This window comes from Diabrotica virgifera, chromosome 9 (assembly GCF_917563875.1).
Source record: "Diabrotica virgifera virgifera chromosome 9, PGI_DIABVI_V3a".
NCBI lineage: Eukaryota > Metazoa > Arthropoda > Insecta > Coleoptera > Chrysomelidae > Diabrotica > Diabrotica virgifera.
In genome coordinates, this window is record NC_065451.1 from 175,789,575 (window position 1) to 175,811,908 (window position 22,334).

Consider the following 22,334-nt stretch of genomic DNA (forward strand, 5'->3'; position numbering starts at 1 on the left):
ATAATAAAAGGTATTGTAAAATGATGCATTTAAATCTGGTGGATGAGGGTTTAAATTCTTCGCATTTTATCTTAAAATAAATTAGCCATCAATTTTTTTGAACTATATCTTGCTTAGTTTAAATGTAATCGATACTTTAACAGTGCTCGTTTTAAAGATGTTTTCAAACACTATAAAAGATATCCACAGCATTATACCCTTACAATAGACCATTTCTCTGTTATTTTAAGTGGAACACATCGATTTGAGCATGCACCAAAAAGAATTTTTTTTCACATACCATATGTCTTTTTGTATTAAACTAGAAGATTTATGAAGAAACGAATCTCTTTGATTTTTCATAAGCTACAAAAAAGTTTTATAGTTTTTTTCGTCAGATGCATAATTTTTTCCGAAAAGTTCGGATTATCTGAAAGTTAGCCTAACTGTTGATGGAAATATTATGGTAGTGGAGCCCAAGTGGGGACTTTTGGCAGTTACTCGAGCGCGTCAGATTATCATATGGGGAGAAACCTGGTACCCTGCAGATGTACCTCTACCATATATTGGCTCTCAACACAGGGGAGTTCGTTAAGGGGGGCCAGAAAAAAAAATCTATCCTTAAAAAAAGTCGAAATTGTCAGATTAAGATAAGGTAAGTTAAGTACATGCAAAAGATAGCGAATATTTTGCGAAATGAATGGCAGATCGAAAAACTAAAAATATATGTGCTCAATATTTTTTTAAAAATCTATTGAGTGATACCAAACACGACTTCCCACAGAGAGGGGTAGACTTAATATGTTAAATACGAGTCCCGCGATATTTCGCGAAATGAACATCAGATCGAAAAACTAAAATACACTTATTCAATATTTTTGAAAACTCTATCAAATTTATTTATTTATTTATTTAACCTCCTTTAATACACAAAATAATTGTTATTACATTAAAAGAGTGCTTACTACTGCTAAAAACTCATTCCTATATTAAGTACTAAACCTAAACAGAATAGAACAAGTAAAAACAAGTAAAAAAAACACTACAAATACATCTAGACAAATAAATACATCTAAATACAAATAAATAAATCTAAATAAAATTTTACGACAACAACTTTTGTAGACTAGAAATTTGTTTCAGAAGCAACTTTTATTTGTTTCACAGAAGAATTTAAAAAGTCTATATCACAGTTAATTATATTGTTACATTCTTCTAACATCTTATTTATAGGTGAACAATCAGTCTTATTAGTTGAGAACAGTCGTTTGTTATTAATTCTTAAATATGTTTTTGGAACATGGAATTTAATATTATTTATAAAAAAGCAATCTTTATATTTACAGTGAAACCTCGATTATTCGTCTCTCTATTAACCGTCACCTCTGTTAACCGTCAGGGTCCATACATAAGTTATATTGACTACATAAGTAAAAATTTAGTCATAAATTCATTTTGTTTGCGCATTGCGATAAGCCAAACGAAATTCGTTGAAATGTACACGTGCAGTTATGCCACCACCGCATTTTTTTATGTAAATAATTTTTGTTCTTATTCAGGGATCTGGATTAAATTTCAATTTAAATAGGTAATGATAAATGATACCGTGCTTTTAGAGTTCAATTTTTTAGAATCGCAAGCCGAAAATAAAAACGCACAGCCCAATAATTATTATCAGATTTAATGATTTTACCTCGATTAAGAAATTCAGCTGTTGCAAAATGTGAAGTAACAATAAAACAACCAAAGATTTCGGAATATTTTAAATTAAATTGATTCTACTGTACTAACATAAATCCCTCTTATATTGTCAAATAAAACATACAAATACAATTTGAGAGTTATATGTACTACGAATTTTTATTTTTTTTTTAATGTTCTGTTAACCGTCTTTTCGATTATCCGTCATACCCTTGGTCCGGTGCCCTGACGGATAATCGAGGTTCCACTGTAATGTGATTTACAACATAGTATATAAAAAGGGCTGAATGAAAATGTCTTCTATTATCCAGTTGCTGAACTTTAAAACAAGTTAGCATAGCATTATAGGAAATCATGTAGGGATAGATACCAAACTTTCTGACATAAAGAAACCTCAATAATCGTTTTTGAACCTTTTCAATCAGATCAACATTGAATTCGGCTTGTGGTGCCCATATAATAGAGGCATACTCCAAGTGAGGTCTTACCAGTGCATTGTATAATGATATTAGAGTTTCAGTTCTTTTAAAAAATTTTAAATTACGAATTATGAAGCCAAGAGTTCTGTATGCCTTTCCAATGATGATCCGATAATGTGCACTAAACCTCAAATTTTTGCTGAAAGATTACTCCAAGATCTTTGCAAGTGTTCTTTCTTCCAAGTACAGTGTTAGAAATTTTGTATTGGTTCTCCATGTATTGTGTTTTTCGAGTGATAGTAAAAACATGACATTTAGAAGTGTTTAGAAACATTTTGTTGTCATCAAACCATTGACTTGCTGAGTTCAGATCACATTGTAGCATCTCAGAGTCCTGTAGAGTTGAAATTTCTCGAAAAATCTTAAAATCATCTGCAAATAGCAGGCTTGTCGAAAACTTCACACAGTGAGGCAAATCATTAATAAATATAGCGAACAGAAGAGGACCCAAGTTGCTACCTTGTGGTACCCCTGATGTCGACATAAATGGCTTAGATAAACTGTTCCCTACTTTGACTTGATTTAACCTATCAGAAAGGTATGAACTCAGAAACATACATGCTTCTGAATCAAAATCAAATTTGCTTAGCTTTTCAATAAGTATAGAGTGATCAATCTTATGAAAAGCTTTGGTGCAGTCGGTAAAAATTACATCAGCTGAGTTTTATTATTTATGGCCTCTGCTGCAAAACTTGTAAAAACACACAAATTTGACACAGTGGACTTCCCTGGTAAGAAACCATGTTGTTCTGGACAGAACCTATCTCCAAAGTAATTCAAAATATTGTTATAAAGCACGTTCTCGAATATCTTAGCAATTGAATTGATGACAGATATAGGCCTATAGTTCTCAATGTTACCAGCATTACCTGATTTAAATATAGGTGTTATAACTGCATGCTTTAAGCTATCTGGAAATTTACTTTGCTTTAGGGACAAATTAAAAATTAGTGTAAGAGGGACAGAAAGAGCCTCTGCACAACCTTTAAAAATATATGCTGGTATATTGTCCTTACCTGTGGCTTTTTTTGGTTTTAGTCTTTTGATGCTTTGGAGAACATTCTCAACTGTTACTTTTGAAAAGTGAAAAGCCCCCTGATTCAGTGCACTATTGAGACTATTTGATCTTTGAAATACAGAGCCAAAATATTCTGCAAAAACATGACAGCCACTTATGTCCACACCCCTATAAGAGACCTCTGTTGGAATTTTATTATTTACACCACGGGATTTCATAAAGGACCAAAAACTACTAGGGTCAGTTTGTACATTATTCTCAATATTTATATTGTGACACCCTATATGCTTCCCTACTAAGCTGTTTCACTTCTCGTCTCAGTGATTTATATTCATCCAAAACCAAAGCATTTGCAGATTTATTTACCTGCCTATGAAGATGATTCTTTACGTTTAATCTTCGATATAAGTTCCGAAGTAAAGAAGATTGGAGACCTGTTTGTTGTTCTTAATACATTCCTTGACTGTTTTTTGGGTATTGACTGATCAATACATGCATACAGCTTTTCATAAAACAACTGGTTACATACATTCACATTAAAGCATCCCGCCTCCAGCTCTGTCCAATCCATATCTTGAATGAGGCCACACAAAAGGTGAAAATCACCCTTTGCATAGTCATAGAAAAATGAATTTTTGATACAATTCTCGGTTGAATCTAAAAAATTAAATGTGACCATAAATTCACGACAAGGATGATATATGTCCTCATTAACAAGTGGTACATTGCATTTTATTAAATTATTGACATTCAAGTTTGAAAATACTAAATCTAACTTTCTTTGCATATGATTATACACTGAGTTGTGTTGGGTAAGGTTATGTATATCAATAAAATTAGTTAACAAATCACATTTTGCACAGCCCCTGTTACCATAAAAAGGCAAATTAAAATCACCTAACAACAAAAAATTTACATTAGTACCCAAAATATCATCAAAAATAGATAAAAACTTTAAATAATCACCATCACATGTATTAGGAGGCAAATATGTAAGACATAAATAGAAAAATACATTTTTAATTTTGACTTTTAGTAGTAAGCACTCAATATGACAACTTACATTAATTTGAACTGGTTCGACCCTAAATTTCTTCTTTACTGCCAGCAGGACACCACCACCCCTGGTTTTGTCATTACTCCTGTCTTTCCTAAATACAGTATATCGTTGATCTACCAGTTCAGCATCCTTTATCCCTTCTGTCAGCCAACTTTCAGTTATTGCAATAAAATCATAATTTTCTACTGCAACTGCAGCAAAAAAATCGTGGCACTTCGTTCTCAATCCTCTGGCATTTTGATAATAAAACTTTAGGTTTCTGTTGGAGCTATTACTTGATCCACTTCCTGAGGGTCTGTGCGAATTTGTGGCACCCTCCTCAAACGGCACCAAACACGACACCCACGGAGGTGGGGTGGGGGGTTACTTTAAAATCTTAAATAGGAGCCCCCATTTTTATTGCAGATCTGGATTCCTCACATAAAAATAAGTAACTTGTATTCGAATTATGGATAGATGGCATTATAATCGGAAAAACACGATTGTTGGAAATGAAAAATTAAATTAAAAAGTGGCAAGCACCCACTAAAATGAAAAACTTTACTTAACTTTTTTTGGTTTTAGGACCTACTCTTCACAACCCAATAGGTCCCTATAACGCTTGAGTGACTGCACATTTAGCATACTTTGCTCCCCTACCATTAATATTAGCCTAAGAATTCAAAGCTTACATTGTCTTTGATTTTGAGTCGCAAAACGTTCTCGCAAGAGTGTGGACCATATTTTTAGGACTCAAGTTGACTAAGAGAAAACCGAAGTAAGGTTATAATATTTATAAGCACTACGGATAAAGAACAATCCTACATTGTTCAATTTTCTGGTTATACTCTGTATAATAAACATGTTTTGAAGTTTTTGTCTTGAATCTTTTAATTTTTTTCCCTTTACGTTGGTTCTGATTTGCCGAACGTTCGGATTAGCGGGGTTCTACTGTATTTGCAAAAAATCGTCCGAAAAGTTGACATTTTTCAATGAAAATGGCAAATTTTCAACCGCGCATAACTCCAAAAGTATAGAGTATTCAAAAAAATATAGAACAGTTTTTGCTTATAATTATGTTCTCTAGCTACTTCCGTGGTTATTTTAACCAAAAAATTTTACACCCGTGGGGTGGGAACCGCCCCCAAGGTAAAAAGCGCCATAGTATATAGGGTAGACTTTGAATTAGGAGATACGTAGAGGCTATTTCCAAAATTTCATTAAAATTCACGCAGTAGGATAGAATTCGGAGGTAATATAATCCTGTTCATGCTCTCATTGACTGGCGTATATAAACCACTGATTTTTAGGAAAAGCTTAAAAACATGTCAAATAATATTTGAAGGGGGAGATTATGCCATGTTTTAGCTTGTTGGGAAAGGCCTCAATGTACCCGTACCATCCCTTAATTTTTTTTAAGTTACTACCACTTTTTTAGTTAATATTTGGATTCTACTCTTTGTACTGATTTCATAAATGTATAACACATGATGTTTATAGTAATAATTAATTTATGCAAAAAATAAATGCAAAAGCAAAAAAACTGGATTGAAAAATATTTTTTTAACAATTTTATTACAAACATTTCTGTACCATTTGGTCAGACGGTGCTAACTGCATATTTGGTCATTTTGTGTTGAATGTGCAAAAATAATCAAAACAACATTTGTTTCCGTTTAGTCAGAGGCTGCCGGCTGCTAAATGCACGACGGATATGATTTGATTGGTTATTCAATGATAAGTGCACATTATGATCAAGATACATTTCTTATGGTCAAATAGTGGTAGTGTTAGTAAAAGTCACTTTTGCGTAAGTCATAAATTAGTATTTTTGTGGAATCAAGTTGTATTAATTTATTGTTAAATGCATTCAATAATATGAAACAAATAGGTTGTAGTAGAGACCTCAGCCAAAATCTTAGAAAACGAGTAATAAAGTGTTATGCATTTTCTATTCTTGTGTATGTTGTGGAGAGATGAACTCTTATTAAACAATGTCTTAATAGATTGGAACCATTTGAAATGTGGACATATCGAAGAATGCTGAGAATTTCCTGGGCAGACAGAATAACCAATGAAAAGTACTAAGAAAAATAGAGCACAATAGGGAGATACTGGATTCCACCAAAATAAGAAAACTACAATATCTGGATCACATAACACGTGGTGACAGTTATGAATTCTTAAAATTAATAATGCAGGGAAAGATTCAAGGAAGGCGCAGCATAGGTAGACGAAAAATATCTTGGTTTGTATGCAGCTCAACTGAACTCTTTCGGGCTGTAGGTAGTGTCAAAAGTTAGAATAGCAGTGATGATTAAGCAAGCTTAATAAACATGGCATGTCTCCTTCTTCCAATATTATTTGATGTGTTTTTGCACTTTTCCTAAAAATCAGTGGTTCAAAAGTTATTTAAGGTGGATAGTTTTATCTAAAAAGCACTGTATATGATCAGCTATGAACCGAAATAAAATCAAACTATCTGTTTAAGAAAATGGGTACGTAGTTTCTGCTCCAATGCTATTCAAATGGGATTCATTTTTTTCGAATCCTGAGAAAACTAGATAATAAATATTTCTGAAAAATTTAAACGCAGAATGAAAGATTACGTTATTAGCTAGGGCCAAAAGTCCCTGAGAACTTCTATAATGTTTATTTTAATAAGTTACTTAAGTGAAAAACTAAGAGAAAATTTAGTGTGATTTTTAATTTCAAATATCTCATTTAAAATAAAACTTTGCCAAAATAAAGTTTTTATTTATTCTAAGGGACTTTCGGTCCTCGGTAATAATTTAGACTTTCATTCTGCGTTTAAATTTTTCAAAAATATTTATTGGTTTTTTCAGGGTTCGAAAAAAATGAACACTATGTCCATGGTAATATTTTCCAAATCTATTTTTGTCATACAAAGCACTCAGTCGAATAGAATATTGTCAGCATATTGTCAGACAGTGACAATTTTAAATATTTAACAAAGCATCGGAAATATTTTGAGTTGTTGATTAAATAATATTGATAGTGTATTTGATAAATATAATTGAAATAAAAACGTGAACTTAATAAAAAGTTTTATTGTTTATTATTTATGGAAGATCCAAGCAGAGAATACACCAGGATATATTCAGTGATCCAAGTATTTTGTTGTTAAAGATGTTCAAAATTGTAAGTGTTTCTTTCATAGTAACAATATATTATTAAAAAATCACTTCATCACTTTTCCTTTTTTCTCTATTGATTATTAGTTTTTATTGTTCAGTAGATAAATTAATACAATCACTGAATACATAGTGAAAAAATTATCAGTAGTAATTGCACAAGAGCTCTAAAATTCTATATTAATTTTAGAGATCGAGTGCAATTTGTTGCGATTATTTCATGAATAAAACTGTTCAGAACCAAAATTTTAGTAATTTATTTATGTAAGTACAAATTAGTACAATTAAACACACAGTTGTTATAAATATTAATTTGACGGTTGAAAGTCATCACTTTATCGATTTAATTTAGATTTATGTAGCTTTCTATTGGTCAGAATCTCCTATGAATGAAATAATCATATTAACTGAATTAATAATTATGGCAATTAATTATACAAGTGACAGTTATCCAAGAACATTCAAAAGCCATCTTTAAAGTTAATGATGACATTGTCAAGTAAAGTTTACATATCAGTAAGAGTGAGAATTTTACTACATACACGTAATTTGCTGTGTAATGACAGAGAAAGTAGAGATGGCCGTAAAATATTTGTGAATTATGTACTGATGACCTTAAGCAGAATTATAAAAATAGTTCGCTCTTTGGACACTGTAGCGACATCTATTAATGAAATGAGAAGTCCAGATCCGATCTGAAAACCTTTACCATGGAACCAATTTCAGTATTGAGTTTTAAAAAAAAATAATATAGAACACTTTTTGCTTAGAATTAGGTTCCCTACTCACTTCCGTGGTTATTTTGACCAACAAATTTTCCATCCCCGAGAAGGGGTGGGAACTACCCCCAAGATAAAAGCGCACACTGGAATATAGTAGTTGAATTAGGAGATAGAGGCTATTCCCAAAGGTTCATTAAAATCCATGCAGTAGGATAGAATTCGGAGGTAATATCCTGTTTTTGCTCTCATTGACTGGCGTATTAATGTATATAATTATTATTATTGTTATCATTTCCACACCACTTGAAAGAAGTAGATAACATGGTGCGTTTTTTATAGTGGTATCCCCAATAGGCCTATTCCACTCTGTGAAACATACTTATGCAGTGCAATTTCTTTTTATTGAGTAGCTGGTACTATTATAGAAGTATTTTTGTTTTGGCTTTTTTGTAAAGACACGTCATTCAGACAAGACAAGAAATTCATTTATCGCTAGGTCTTTTTTTCTTTTTAAGTCAATACATGGAATTATTTCCTGATTTTGCATATCTCTCAAAATTATATCTTGTGGAACCCATTCAACTGGTTCTTTATGAATAAATAAATTGTTGTGTTCTCTTTCATCATCACAAACATCTAATTGTAATGAAACTTTATGATGTTTTCTTCTTGCTGAGATCTTTGGTTTTACCTTTCTTTTAGCTTTCAAATTATAATCTCTAGCTATATTATGCAGATCTTTTTGCGTAATTAGATCTCAGCGTTACACTTAATCATTTGAAAGAGTTTATTTATTTATTTACCGGCAAGCCCAATTCAAAGAAAGATAATTACAAAAAAAATATTACAAAGACAAACAAAAACACGAGTTGTCCTGAGATTATCCAAAATGTTTTCAAGCGGAATTTTTGATGCAATATTTTTTGCAACTTCACCTCTCTCTCCTTTGGATAACCTCATATGTTTGACGTCATTTTGCTGGACCACATGCGTTTTAATAAAAATCTACTTTTACCTCACCAGTAGAAAGAGTGATTACCACTATTTCTGTTGGACAGTGTCTGTTTATTTTGTTGCTAAACATTTTTTCACAGTGAAGGTTAGTATCTCTACTTTTTAAAAACCCATCGCAAAAACAGTTAAATGTAGATATTGAATTACCACCAGCAGTTTTTTAGAAGGGATTTTTTAAGACAAGTCACCTCTAGCATTCAAATTTTATTCTTTTGTTGTAGGCTCTAGAACATTGTAATATGTTGCACAGAATTTTGAGCACGCATTGTGGCTTGAGTTTGTTGTATCATTTTAATAATAAAATCTACATCAACTTCAGAATTAGCTTCATGTAAGACACTAAGAAATTGATTCATCGCTAGGTCTTTTTTTCTTTTCAAGCCAATATCTGGAATCATTTCCTGATTTTGCATATCACTCAAAATTATATCTTGTGGAACCCATTCAACTGGTTCTTCGTGAGTAAATGAATCGTTGTGATCTCTGTCATCATCACAAACATCTAATTGTAATGAAATTTTATGATGTTTCCTTCTTGCTGTTTTCTTCGGTTTTACCTTTCTTTCTGCTTTCAATTTATAATCTCTAGCTATATTACGCATATCTTGTAGCGTAATTAGATCTCGTCGTTTCACTTTCACTTCATCATTTGAAAGAGTTGTTTTGAGATTATCCAAAATGATTTCAAGCGGAATTTTTGCTGCAATATTTTTTGCAACTTCATCTCTTTCTCCTTTGGATAACCTCATACGTTTGATGTCATTTTGGTGGCCCACATGCGTTTTATAAAAATCTACTTTTACCTCACCAGTGGGAAGAGTAAACGCCACCATTTTTGCTGGACAATATCCGTTTATTTTGTTGCTACCTGACATTTTTTCACGGCGAATGTTAGAACCTCTCTTTTTGAAATACCCATCGCGAAAACAGTGAAATGTAGATATTGACTTGCCACCAGCAGCCGATTTTTTTGCTCTTTGACGTACAAAATTATTTTTATCACTATTCTCGACTTCTAACTTCCACTCCAAAAACTTGTCTTCGCTTGCAAACATTAAGCTCTCTTTTTCAGCCAAAGTAATACCATGCCTCAACTTATAATGTTCAAGCATAACAGTTTTCGTCTCAGTCTTATGGTCACACATTGCACACGCGACGACTGATTTCGGTTTAATTTCAGATGAATCCACTTCCTCAAAATTAGGACGATGCTTGTTAGTTTGATGTAAAAAGAGATTATCCTTTCGCGGTGATGAATATTCACAAATTCCACAGTCATATTTGACTTTATTTTTTGCGTGTTTAGTCTTCAAATGTCTCGATAAATTTGTTTTTGAAGAAAAAGAAACGTTACACACTTCACAACAATGTTCACTCATTTTTCACGTCTTTTAAAATTGTGAAAATGAAATCAAAGAATATAATAAAATAAAATACAAAACAGTCCAAAAAACCATAAACACACAGATCAAGGTGAAGATAGTAAGCCTCGGCCTAAAATGTCAAATTCATTGTCATTCTTCATTTATTAAAAGTAGAGCTTTTCCGCTAAGTTATTCAGTCAGATTCAAAATTTGCAATGCTGAAATAATAGCAATAAATAAAGCACTATCAATTTACTTACATAGAAAAAATATTAACCAAGCAATCATTTTTATATACTCTCAAGGTGCGATCCAAAAAAATAATTATTTAAAAATGGTAGTCTGTGATTGTTCAATAGTGAATAGTTCAAACATACCGTACCGTGTACCGTTTATACCGGTACAAATAATCTACAGTAAGATGTGATATAACATAACCTAATTTTACTTGAGTTAAGAAAAATGTTAAAATATTTAAGTATTTGCCGAAATTCTTCGAAGCAATGGACATTTTTTAATACGTTTAACAAATATAGCCCTCCTCGACAAACACCAATTCAAAGAAAATTTAGTGAAAAAGCTTTAGATGTGAATACAAATGTTGTTAAAGATGTTATTTTATACAAATATGATAACTCTCGATATTATAAATTAATGAACTTGTTTGCTTTTGCCCAATTTGGATTTTGGACGTATTTATCGTATACAGCATATACCACGTTAAAAGATGCTCCCGTTGACCCTTCCAAAGGTGAACATTGGTGGAAAAAAATTAATTTGGGAGAAAACAAATACAGGAACGGAATAGCCCTGTGCACAGGTCTTATAGGTAACTATACACATTATTCCAAGTTCTTAAAATATTTAAGTTTCTTCAATAAGTGTAGTGTCATTTCTTCCAATTATTCTTATGTGCATAGGTATTTTTGTTTAGAAATTTACACTTCTTTTTATCAGTTCTAAAGGTGTTTCTCTCTTTTGATCATTTTTTTATCATTTACAAAGCTATAGTATTAATACTGCAAATAGAATGTGTCAGAATTGTTGATTTTTATAAAATATTAGGTACAGTAGGAAAAATGAAAGAATACCCATGAACGAACATATAAAACACGCTGTATTTTCCTGTCACCGTGTCACACAAAAAATTGATCAGCGCAAGTACATATAATAATTAATATTACATGTACTTGCGCTGGGCAATTTTCTTTGGGACACAGTGATAGGAAAATACAGCATGTTTTATATGTTCGTTCATGGGTATTCTTTCATTTTTCCGACTGTACATTCGGACAGCTTCAGTAGCGGGACAGCCGAGTAATCGGTAGCTGTCGCTGGAAGTCAGCTGCTATAAGAGATGTCGCTGCAGCGTCCCAAAAGTAGATTTTAAACTATTTTTAAAATTCCACATAAATAGACGGTTTGGTTTCATTTTGCTTCAGAGGTGTGCATGCAGTTCTAGTGAGAAAGTTGTCAGACAGAAACAGCTATCTAGAAATTGTGCATCGCCCCTGAATCGAAAGGAAACATACACTGTCTTTTTCATTTCTATCTTTACTCAGATTTGAGTACTAGGGACTTTATTTCGGACCCTTTCCTAGGCCAGTGTTTTTCAATCTTTTTGATCTCGCGACCCCTCTACAGGTTGAAATATTTTGGGGGCCCCCTTGTGTCATAGAAATCCAAAGAAATAAATTAATTAAAAACTACATATGTTACGTAATAATTTTTTCCTATTTGGGTATATTTAACTTTTATTCACAGGGGCCGACAATTAAAGAACGGCCAACATTTTGCTTTGCAGTTTGACGAATCTACACATGTTTCCGACTGTGCACAGCTTGTAGTATTTGTGCGCTTTGAAGCAGATGACAGTATTAATGGTATCATGGAAGAAATTTTATTTTGCAAAGCACTTTCTGCAAACACTAAGTACTGTCTAGTGTTTGTACGATATGTTTTTAAAAAATGTTATGTTTTTAAAAAGCACTTGCGACTACAATATTAATTGGGAAAAATGTATCGCTATTTGTAGCGATGGCGCTAAATCTATGACTTGCAAAAATAGCGGACTCATTGCAAAATAAAAACAATAATGCCAAACATGTCCTTTACACACTATTTTCTTCATTGACGGTCTCAAGCTGCTAAGGTAGTACCTTTTGATTTAAATGGCGTGCTCAAAGAGGTAATAAAAGTTGTAAAATCTATCAAAGGCAAAGCTTTGCAAACCGGGCTATTCAGAATCGTTTGTGAAGATATGGGCTCGCTTCATTAAAATCTCCTTCATCACATAGAGGTCAGGTGGCTATCCAAAAGAAAGGTATTGTGAGCTGAATTGTTAATGTTCTTACAAGATGCAAAATCTAAATATACTTATCGTTTTTCTGACTCTAATTTTACTCTTGAAATTAGCATTTTGGCAGATCTTTTTAGCCACCTTAACAATTTGAACAAGAACCTTCAACAAAGAGAAGAGAATATATTAACAGCTAAAAACGAAGTAAAAGCATCTCACGCAAAACTTCGTTTGTGGTCAACCTCTCTGCAAAACAAAATGTTTGTCTTTTTCATGTGTTCAGAAGATTAATGAAGATAATGCAACAGACCAAATTTTGCAGTATTGGCTCACATTCCTTGCATCATTCAGAGCTTGCATAATCTCCAAGAGCAACTTTTGACTTACTTTCTAGACTGGCACGCTGAAGCTGACCATGGGCATAGATGGATTTTAAACCATTTTTTGGAAAAATTAATAGATCTGGCTAATATCACCAAAAAAATGAAAGAATGTCTTTTAGATTTAGCTGCTGATGGCATGCTTAAAATGGAATTTTATTCGCAAAGTGTCGACATACTTTGGATGAAAATAAAACACCAATATCCCGCGCTGGCAAGGGAAGCTCTTAAATTATTAGTGCAATTCGCCACTTCATACTTGTGTGAACTGACGTTTTCTTCAATGGTAGACATTAAAACTAAAAAGAGAAATAGACTGCAATTAGAAAATGATTTGATTATTAACCATTCAAAAATAGCACCACAATTTGATTACTTTTGAAAAACAAACAAGCACATCCTTCCCACCAAAATTGTGTTTTAAGAACCTGTAATATATTTTAGCCCTAATTTGAGGGTGAATATTACAAACTATAAATTACTAATATAAAACACATCTTTCTACAAAGAAGGCTCATTTACTACTCATTTGGCGAATGTACTTTTTACAATAATAAGAAATGTGTTACTCTGATAACAGTTGTTAGGTTTTACAGAGTGGTCTACTAAAACTATCTTTACAATATCCAATATCTCCCCCTTAAAAAAAATTATTTTTTAATAGTAAAACAAATATAAGTATTTACAAAATAATAAAAAAGAAATTACTCATACGTTAAACGATCTATGGGTTTGACCACTCTTTTAGGCCGTTCAGTACTTTCTTTACTTAAATTCTCTTTATTTACCATATTTACATCAGTATCTACAATAGGAGAAACTTCATTTGAACCACTCAGTAGTGAAGATTCCACTATATGAAATTTTTTAATTTGGTTCAAATGACGTTTCCAGTTAACATCATTTAGTTCAGGAATTTTAACAATATATGTTACTTTTCCGATTTTCCTTAAAACTACGGCTTTTATCCACTCAACCGTATTTTTTTTACGATAGTCGCGCACAGTCACTTGTTCACCAGGCTGAAACACTAAAAATCTCTTACCGCTAGAATACATTTTTTGTTTATTTTGTATTGTAGTTACATGATTTCTTAAATTTTTTCGATCACCTGGTAATAAAATGTCAAATCTTGTCCTTAAGTTCCTATTTAACATTAATTTTGCAGGACTTACCTTAGTTGTGCAATGAGGAGTGGAGCGATAATCGAAGAGAAAATTATTTAATGCTAAATTAAGGTGTACATTTTTTTTATCACCTAAAAAATTTTTTAAAGCATTTTTTACTGTTTTCACAGCATTTTCTGCAGCGCCATTAGATGAAGGATGATATGGGGGAGTAGTAATATGAACAATATTAAAAATTTTGAAACTCATCCGAACAAAAAGAACTACCATTATCGGTTACCATTTGACACGGCAACCCAAAACGTGCAAAACATGACCGTAGAACGTCTATAGTCATGGCAGAAGTTATTGAACTCATGGGAAATACTTCTATCCACTTACTATGAGCATCTAATATTATTAAAAAGATTTTATTCAAAAATGGACCCATAAAATCCAAGTGAAGTCTTTCCCAAGGTCGTTCCGGCCAAGGCTACGATTGAATTTCGTTTTTTTTTCAGGTACATTCTTAAATTTTAAACAGTTTTCACAAGTTTTACATATTTCTTCAATTTGTTTTCCTAATCCAGGCCACCAAAAATAAGATCGCGCTAAGCTTTTCATCTTAACTACGCCCATGTGATGAATGTAAACTTTGTAAAATTTTTTGTTGTAATTTAGACGGAATTATAATTCGATTATTCCAAATTAAACAATCTGACTCGATAGATAATTCATTCCTAATTTTATAAAATGCCTTAAATTTAATATCTTTTGCAAATTTTTTGTTTATAGACCAACCCACATCAACAAATTTGCGAACCGCAGATAAAACCTTATCATTTTTGGTTGCCTCCCTAACTTCTTCCAATTTAATAGGAAAATTACAATTTTCTGAAAAATACTCAACATAATTAAATTCAACATTTTCAACTGAATTATTTTTAATACATTGCGGAAAACGTGACAACATATCCGCTGGATTATTTTCACTTTTTACTACTTGTACATCATATTGATAACTAGATAGAATTATGGCCCACCTTCGCAATCTATTAGCTGAATATTCCGGTATTTTTTTATTTGGATGAAAAATATATGACAATGGTTTATTATCCGTGACTAACGTGAATTTTCTTCCATATAAATAGTTATGAAATTTACATAACCCAAATACAACCGCTAATACTTTTTTTTCTAATGTACAAAATTTGTTCTCCCTGTCTAATAGTGTACGTGAGGCGTATGCAATTACTTTTTCCGTACCATCCTGCATTACATGAGAGATTAACGCTCCAACCTCCTGCTCACTAGCATCAGTTATTAATTTTAGGGGTAGTTCGGGATTATAATGTACTAAAACCGGTGCTGACACTAAAATTTGTTTAACTTTTAGAAATGCATTTTGGCAGTCAACTGACCAATTCCATGATACCTTTTGTTTTAATAAATTATAAAGAGGATTTAGCACGGTAGATAGGTTTTTAACAACTTTGCCGTAATAATTTATTAACCCTAAAAATGACTGTAAACTGTTCACATTAGTAGGCGTCGGCGCCTTGACAATTGCCTCGATTTTAGATTCAGAGGTATGTAAACCATCTTTGTCAATATCGTAGCCTAAATATGTAATTTTTTCTTTAAAAAATTCGCACTTATCTACAGATAATTTTAAACCTGCATTTTCTAACCTAAAAAGAACTGTCTCCAGCCTTGATAAATGCTCTTCCCTATTTTTACCAGTGACGAGAATATCGTCTAGAAAACATACCACACCATCAAGACCCTGTAAAAGTGATTCTAAATTTTTTTTGAAATTTAGAAGGTAAATTTAGAATGGTGCTCTAGTATAACGAAATAAACCTTTATGTGTAGAAATCGTTAGAAGCTCTTTTGATTTTTCATCTAAACATATCTGCTGGTAAGCATTAGATAAATCCAATTTTTAAAATGTAACCCCCCGTTTAATTTTGTAAACAAGTCTTCAATTTTAGGTAAAGGATATGAATCAATTTCTATTAAAGGATTTACGGTGACTTTAAAATCACCACAAATTCGAACAGACCCATTTTTTTTTAATACAGGAACAATAGGCGTACCCCAATTTGAAAAATCTACAGCTTCAATTACACCTAGTTGTAGTAACCTGTTTAGCTCATTTTCTACCTTTTCCCTCATCACGAATGGTAAAGGACGAGCTCTAAAAAATGTAGGACTTACAGAATCAGATTTTAATTTTATTGAAATTACACCTTTGGTAAATTTACCCAAACCAGGCGAAAATAAATTTTGAAATTTATTTAATATATCATTCAAATCTGACGGAAATGCTAAATCGTTTACGTTAAAAATGGTAAGATCGAACAAATTATAGAAATCTCTACCTAGCCATGGAGGTCCTCCTTTACTAATAACATACAAATTTAACATAGCATTTTTCTCTTTATATTTAACCTCACAATTAACGAAACCTAAAGGTTTTAATTTGTCCCCATTATAAAGATTAAAAATTTTGGAGGTTGCCTGCAAAATTTTATTGGTAAAATTTAAATTGTAAAAGCTTTCTGAAATAACACTATAGCTAGCGCCAGTATCCAACGTAAATGTAAACAACTCATTATCAATTAATAAATCTATTAACACAGGATTCGTATTATATTGTAAACTATATAAACAATATTCTTCAGAATCTAGAAAATTGTTTTTATTACCTGTTTTATTAGATTTATTATTTTTATTTAAACACATTGGTGCTAGATGCCCTTTTATATTGCAAATGTGACAAAAACATTCTCGATAGGTACACTTATCTGAATTGTGGTTTTTACGTCCGCATACCAAACATTTAGTTTTGGTGGAAGTTCCAGCTGTTGAAGATTGGCTCCTCCCTCCTGCGTCGAAGTTGCTTTCCTGAGATGTAGATGCGCGGACTGTTTAAATTTGGAAGAGCTTCCGTCGACGAAATGGATTTCTGGTTCCTTTTTTACAACTTGTAAATTTGAAAAACTTACAGATTTTGCGGAAGCTATTTCCACCACCTCGGAAAACTTTACCGTGGATTTCTCCTCGTAGAGACGATCTTTTACTGTGCCACTATCATAGCCTATGATAAATTGATTCACTAACGCCTGTTCGATTTCACGGGCGCCACCAAACTCACACGACACTACCAAACTACGTAGACGTGCTGCCCATTCTTTGGCACTTTCGTTGGCCATTTTGCGTGCTATAAAAAAATTTTCCCTGTTACTAAACACTGATTTAATCGGTTTAAAAAGTTCATCCATCAAATCAACCAACTCTTTGAACGTTTTTATCTCTGGCTCGGCTGGAATACACATATTGAACAACAATTTATACGCTTCTTCATTTAATAAACTTAAGAGAATAGCGCGTTTCCGATTTTCGTCACTAATATTATTTGCAGCAAGGTAATTACTTAATCGTTTCTTATACACTGTCCAATCTGAGTTACCGGGCACTAACTGTTGAATGGTACCGGTAAACGGAACATACTATGGCGTTTTTGGCACGTCCGGCATTTTTAATATAAAAAATGCGTTAACTACGACACAAAGTCACTAGTCTCGTTCGTAATACTAGAACAAATGTCCATAAAACTCGTCGCCACTTTGTAATATATTTTAGCCCTAATTTGAGGGTGAATATTACAAACTATAAATTACTAAAATAAAACACATCTTTCTACAAAGAAGGCTCATTTAATACTCATTTGGCGAATGTACTTTTTACAATAATAAGAAATGTGTTACTCTGATAACAGTTGTTAGGTTTTACAGAGTGGTCTACTAAAACTATATTTACAATATCCAACAGAACCTCAACATTTTTTCTTTCAGTCAGCGACCCCCCGAGAAAGGTTTCGCCGCCCACTGGGGGGTGGCGACTGGCGACCCACAGATTGAAAAACACTGTCCTAGACAAATTAAAGCGGAATGTGACTGCATATTGTAGAATCCTTTTCGATTTCTTTATTTGTCGTCTCTTGTTCTTATAATTTGTAAAATACAGAGATTAAGCATGTATCAGAAAGAAGTTCCAACAAGAAAAGTTTTCAGATTTAAATAATTATTTACTATGTTAATTTTTATTTTAATAGTGAATTTTTTATCCGAGCTTTTCGCTTTTCTGTAAGAGATGTCGCTGCAGCGTCCCAAAAGTGGATTTTAAACTATTTTTAAAATTGCACATAAAATAGACAGTTTGGTTTCGTTTTGCTTCAGAAGTGTGCACGCAGATCTAGTGAGAAAGTTGTCAGAGAGAAACAGCTATCTAGAAATTGTGCATCGCCTCTGAATCGAAAGGAAACATGAACTGTCTTTTTCATCAATTTTATTTTTATTTATTTATTTATCATATTTATTTATTTATTTATTTATTTATTTATCACACGGGAAAACCCCATTAAAAGTGTAATTATAAAGTAAATAATGATAATAACTAATAGCATCAACACAAAAAAGTAGTACACATAAGAAGATACAATGCAATAATACAAACAATCACAATATACCTAAAATATAAGATGTAACAAATATACCTAACATATAACACTAAATTTAACAAGACATATTAACAATAATGAAACAGACATTTTTACAACAATGAACATCATGAAGCCAGAGATCTCTTCAGTTGATCCAATGAAATTTTGACTTATGTAAATACTCTGTATATTGACATCAATAAACTGAATTGAAATATTGAAAACATCAACATTACTAATATTCAATAATCCCATATACCTGTCGACTGGGCTATGAAAACCATAGGGTGTTCTGTGGTATAGTCGGTTCGCTAAACTCAGACACAAATTGTCTAGTGATTTTAGTAAGTAATTTTGCCAATTTGGTAAAATTGGCAAAAAAAAATAATTACTAAATAGTTAATAATTACTAAATAGTTCGTAATTTTGATAATTTTAGCAAAATTGGCCAAAACCAAAAAAATTACCTACTAAAATCACTAGCCAGTTGTGTCGGAGTTTAGCGAACGGACTATAAGAGACATTGAATGTTTTATGATAGCGAAGGGCTCGATAGGGAACATTAAAATCAATTTTTACGCAAGAGACTTGGACAATCAATTTGTGCGTTAATCAACTTATGCAGAAAGACCGCACCAGAGATGTCACGACGGAATCTGAGAGGAAGTAGAGAGAGATGGGACTCTACAGTTGAGTAATCATGGTTAACTATAGTTAGATAAGATTTGAATGCGCAGTAACGTAAAATTTTTTGTTGGATCCTCTCGACCGTATCGATATGGTTTTGATAGTAAGGGGACCAAACTACCAAATAGTACTCCAACAAGGATCTAACAATTGAGCAATAAACCAATCTCGTTGCTACGACAGAAAAACACTTACAATTTCTCATAACAAAACCTAGAAACTTAGATGCCTTCACAGAAATAGTATTAATGTGTTCTACAAAAGAAAGTTTTTCATCCATAATGACACCTAAGTCTTTAATGGAAGAAACGCGATTGAGTGGTTGGTTACATATAGTATAACTAGTTTCAACCCTCCCAACCTTATGTGTAAAACTTATGAAAGAGCATTTATTGGTACCTATTTAAATTAAGTCTATTTTGAACACACCAGGCTTGTTGACAGTCTAAATCCTCCTGTAGCAAATCTTGGTCTTTAATCATTTCTATAACTCTCCAGAATTTTAAATCATCAGCAAACATTAGACACTTACTATTATGAAAGCAGTCAATTATATCATTAACAAAAATGTTAAAAAGGAGAGGTGAAGTATGACCACCCTGAGGAACTCCAGAGCTTACTTTTATTTTATCGGAGAGATGACTACCAATCTTTACCCTTTGACTGCGACCCGTTAAGAAATTTTTTATCCACTCCACAAATCCAGTATGAAAACCAAACAAGACCAACTTACACAAAAGAACTTGATGATCCACACGATCAAAGGCCTTAGAGAAATCCGTGTATATTGCATCGATTTGCTTACGATCCTCGATCTGAGTAAGAAGGTCAGACTGATAGCATACCAAATTTGTCGCAGTGGACTTATTTTTGCAAAAACCATGTTGTGACTCAGATAGTAAATATCGACAAGACCAAGAAAGCTGCTTAGCTACAAGGCAGTCAAACAGCTTAGGAATAGCAGATTGGATGCAGATACCACGGTAATTTTTAACATTATCCTTCAGACCACTCTTAAATACAGGTACAATATAACTTTCCTTCCAGGCCATGGGAAATGTCGAAGTTTCCAAGGATTTATTAAATAATAAAAATAATGGCACAACAATCGTACAAACACACTTTTTCAGCAGGAAATTTGGGACGCCATCTGGACCAGTAGTGAGCTTATTGGGAATCGAGCTAATACAATTAAAAATATCAGTAACAGAAATAGGATGTGTATGAATGCTTACATTTGAGTTTTTAATTTCGGAAATTGTAGGCAATTGAGAGTGATTGTTGTTAGGAATGTACACTGTCTGAAAGAAATTCTTAAACTACTTGGCTATATCTAGACCACTACAAGCTGTATGTTCCTGGTAAAATAAGGAATTAGGTAAATGATGACCTGACCTTTTGTCATTAACATACTTCCAAAAGGATTTAGGATTATTAATTAGGTCTGACTCAATCCCTCTAATATAGTTGTTAAAACATATTTCAGATAAACGTTTACATTCAGCTCAAAGACGTGAAAACTTCATATACTCAGTGTCAGAATGATTTTTAAGATAAAGAAGGTGCGCATACTTTTTCTCTCTTGTTAATTTTCTTAGATCTGAGGAGAACCATTTAGGAAAGGTAGATGTTCTATATTTTTTCAGAGGAATAAAGAGAGAAATCCCTGTTAATTTTCTTATTACTCATAACCCATCCCAATTAATAAAATATCCCCATAAATCCCCATATAAAAAATCTTCATAAATCAATTTTGTAGTTTTAGTGTCATTAAAGTTTAAGTATAATAATAATATCTAACTAGGTTTCTTTTTTGTTTGTCCTAGGATGGGGAATTCTGGCAGTAGTTTGGATGTATTCATTGCGATCAATAAAGTATATTATCCTCAGGAAAGGTGGCAAACAACTAACCATAGTGACATATACACCTGTAGCAGCCAGTAGAATGTTTACGCTGCAGTTAAACAATATTAGCTCTGTTGATTCAAGATCTACAGCCAAAACTCACATCGCTCTAAAAGTGAAAGGACATTTTATGTATTATATTGTAGATATGAAAGGAGAATTTAAAAATCCCTTGCTGTTTGACCATACTGTGGGCATTCGAAGAAATTTGAAGAAATGAGTGTTTTGTGTAAATATATAATTTTAAGAAAAAATTAAATTTATTTTGTAAAAGACTAAGTTTTCAATCTAATAGCACATAAAACAACATTTTAACAATATCACTAATAATATTGACGTTAGACAGGTAAATTGTCATTGTATACCGGGTGCACCAAACAAACCATGATTTTTTTCTCAAAATTCGCCACACCCTGTGAAATATTCTAGCATTTATAAAATACTGAAATTAAAACTCAACTATAGCCTCAGGTTTTTTTAACATTTTGTATTTTTAATTCATTCGCTTATGTTGGATAGTAAAAATGTTAGGTACTTCTACAACTAGCCATGTTTTTCATCAATATATCCTCATTTTCTGCTTAGTTTAATAATACAAACCTAAAGTAGGCTATGAGAAATTAATAATTTAATAAATGTCAAATTGTTAACAGTCAAAAAGTTTCTGGTTTGGTGTGAAAATTAGTAGATTTATTACTTAAAGTTTCAATGAAGTCCGTAATTTTTTTTTGTTATGGAAAATGGAACTCACTACAAGGAATTTAACCCGCTTTTTGCTAATGCAAGACGTCACGTTGCACTAACTGTAACCGAATATTTAAAACATAGTCCAGATCTTAACCCGATCGAAAATTTGTGGGACATAATTGGCAGAAGACTACGACAGCGTTAGCCAGTGCCGGATTTACCATTAGGCCGCGGCCTAGGGCCGCAAGCAAAAGGGGGCCGCAGCGTCTTGTAAAAAAATTTTTTTTTGGCA

The 22,334-nt window shown here is 32.4% G+C and overlaps 2 protein-coding genes across 3 annotated transcripts in view; one reads left to right on the top strand and one right to left on the bottom strand.

Moving 5' to 3' along the window:
• LOC126891955 (uncharacterized) overlaps nt 1–10,607 on the bottom strand; it is a 374,743-nt gene extending 364,136 nt beyond the window's left edge. Inside the window, exon 1 of one of the 2 annotated variants that reach the window (XM_050661309.1) lies at nt 514–10,607. In XM_050661309.1, the coding sequence (XP_050517266.1) occupies nt 9,332–10,486 (1,155 nt within the window). In that variant the 5' untranslated portion in view covers nt 10,487–10,607 and the 3' untranslated portion in view covers nt 514–9,331. The remainder of the gene's footprint in view (nt 1–513) is intronic. The other variant, XM_050661310.1, reaches the window with a different exon arrangement.
• A 265-nt stretch (nt 10,608–10,872) lies between these two features.
• LOC126891963 (transmembrane protein 223) lies at nt 10,873–21,628 on the top strand. Its single transcript, XM_050661323.1, has 2 exons — nt 10,873–11,300; nt 21,277–21,628. Exons 1-2 carry the CDS (start codon nt 10,934–10,936, stop codon nt 21,573–21,575), a joined length of 666 nt encoding a protein of 221 aa, XP_050517280.1. The 5' UTR covers nt 10,873–10,933; the 3' UTR covers nt 21,576–21,628.
• Nucleotides 21,629–22,334: the final 706 nt, after the last annotated feature.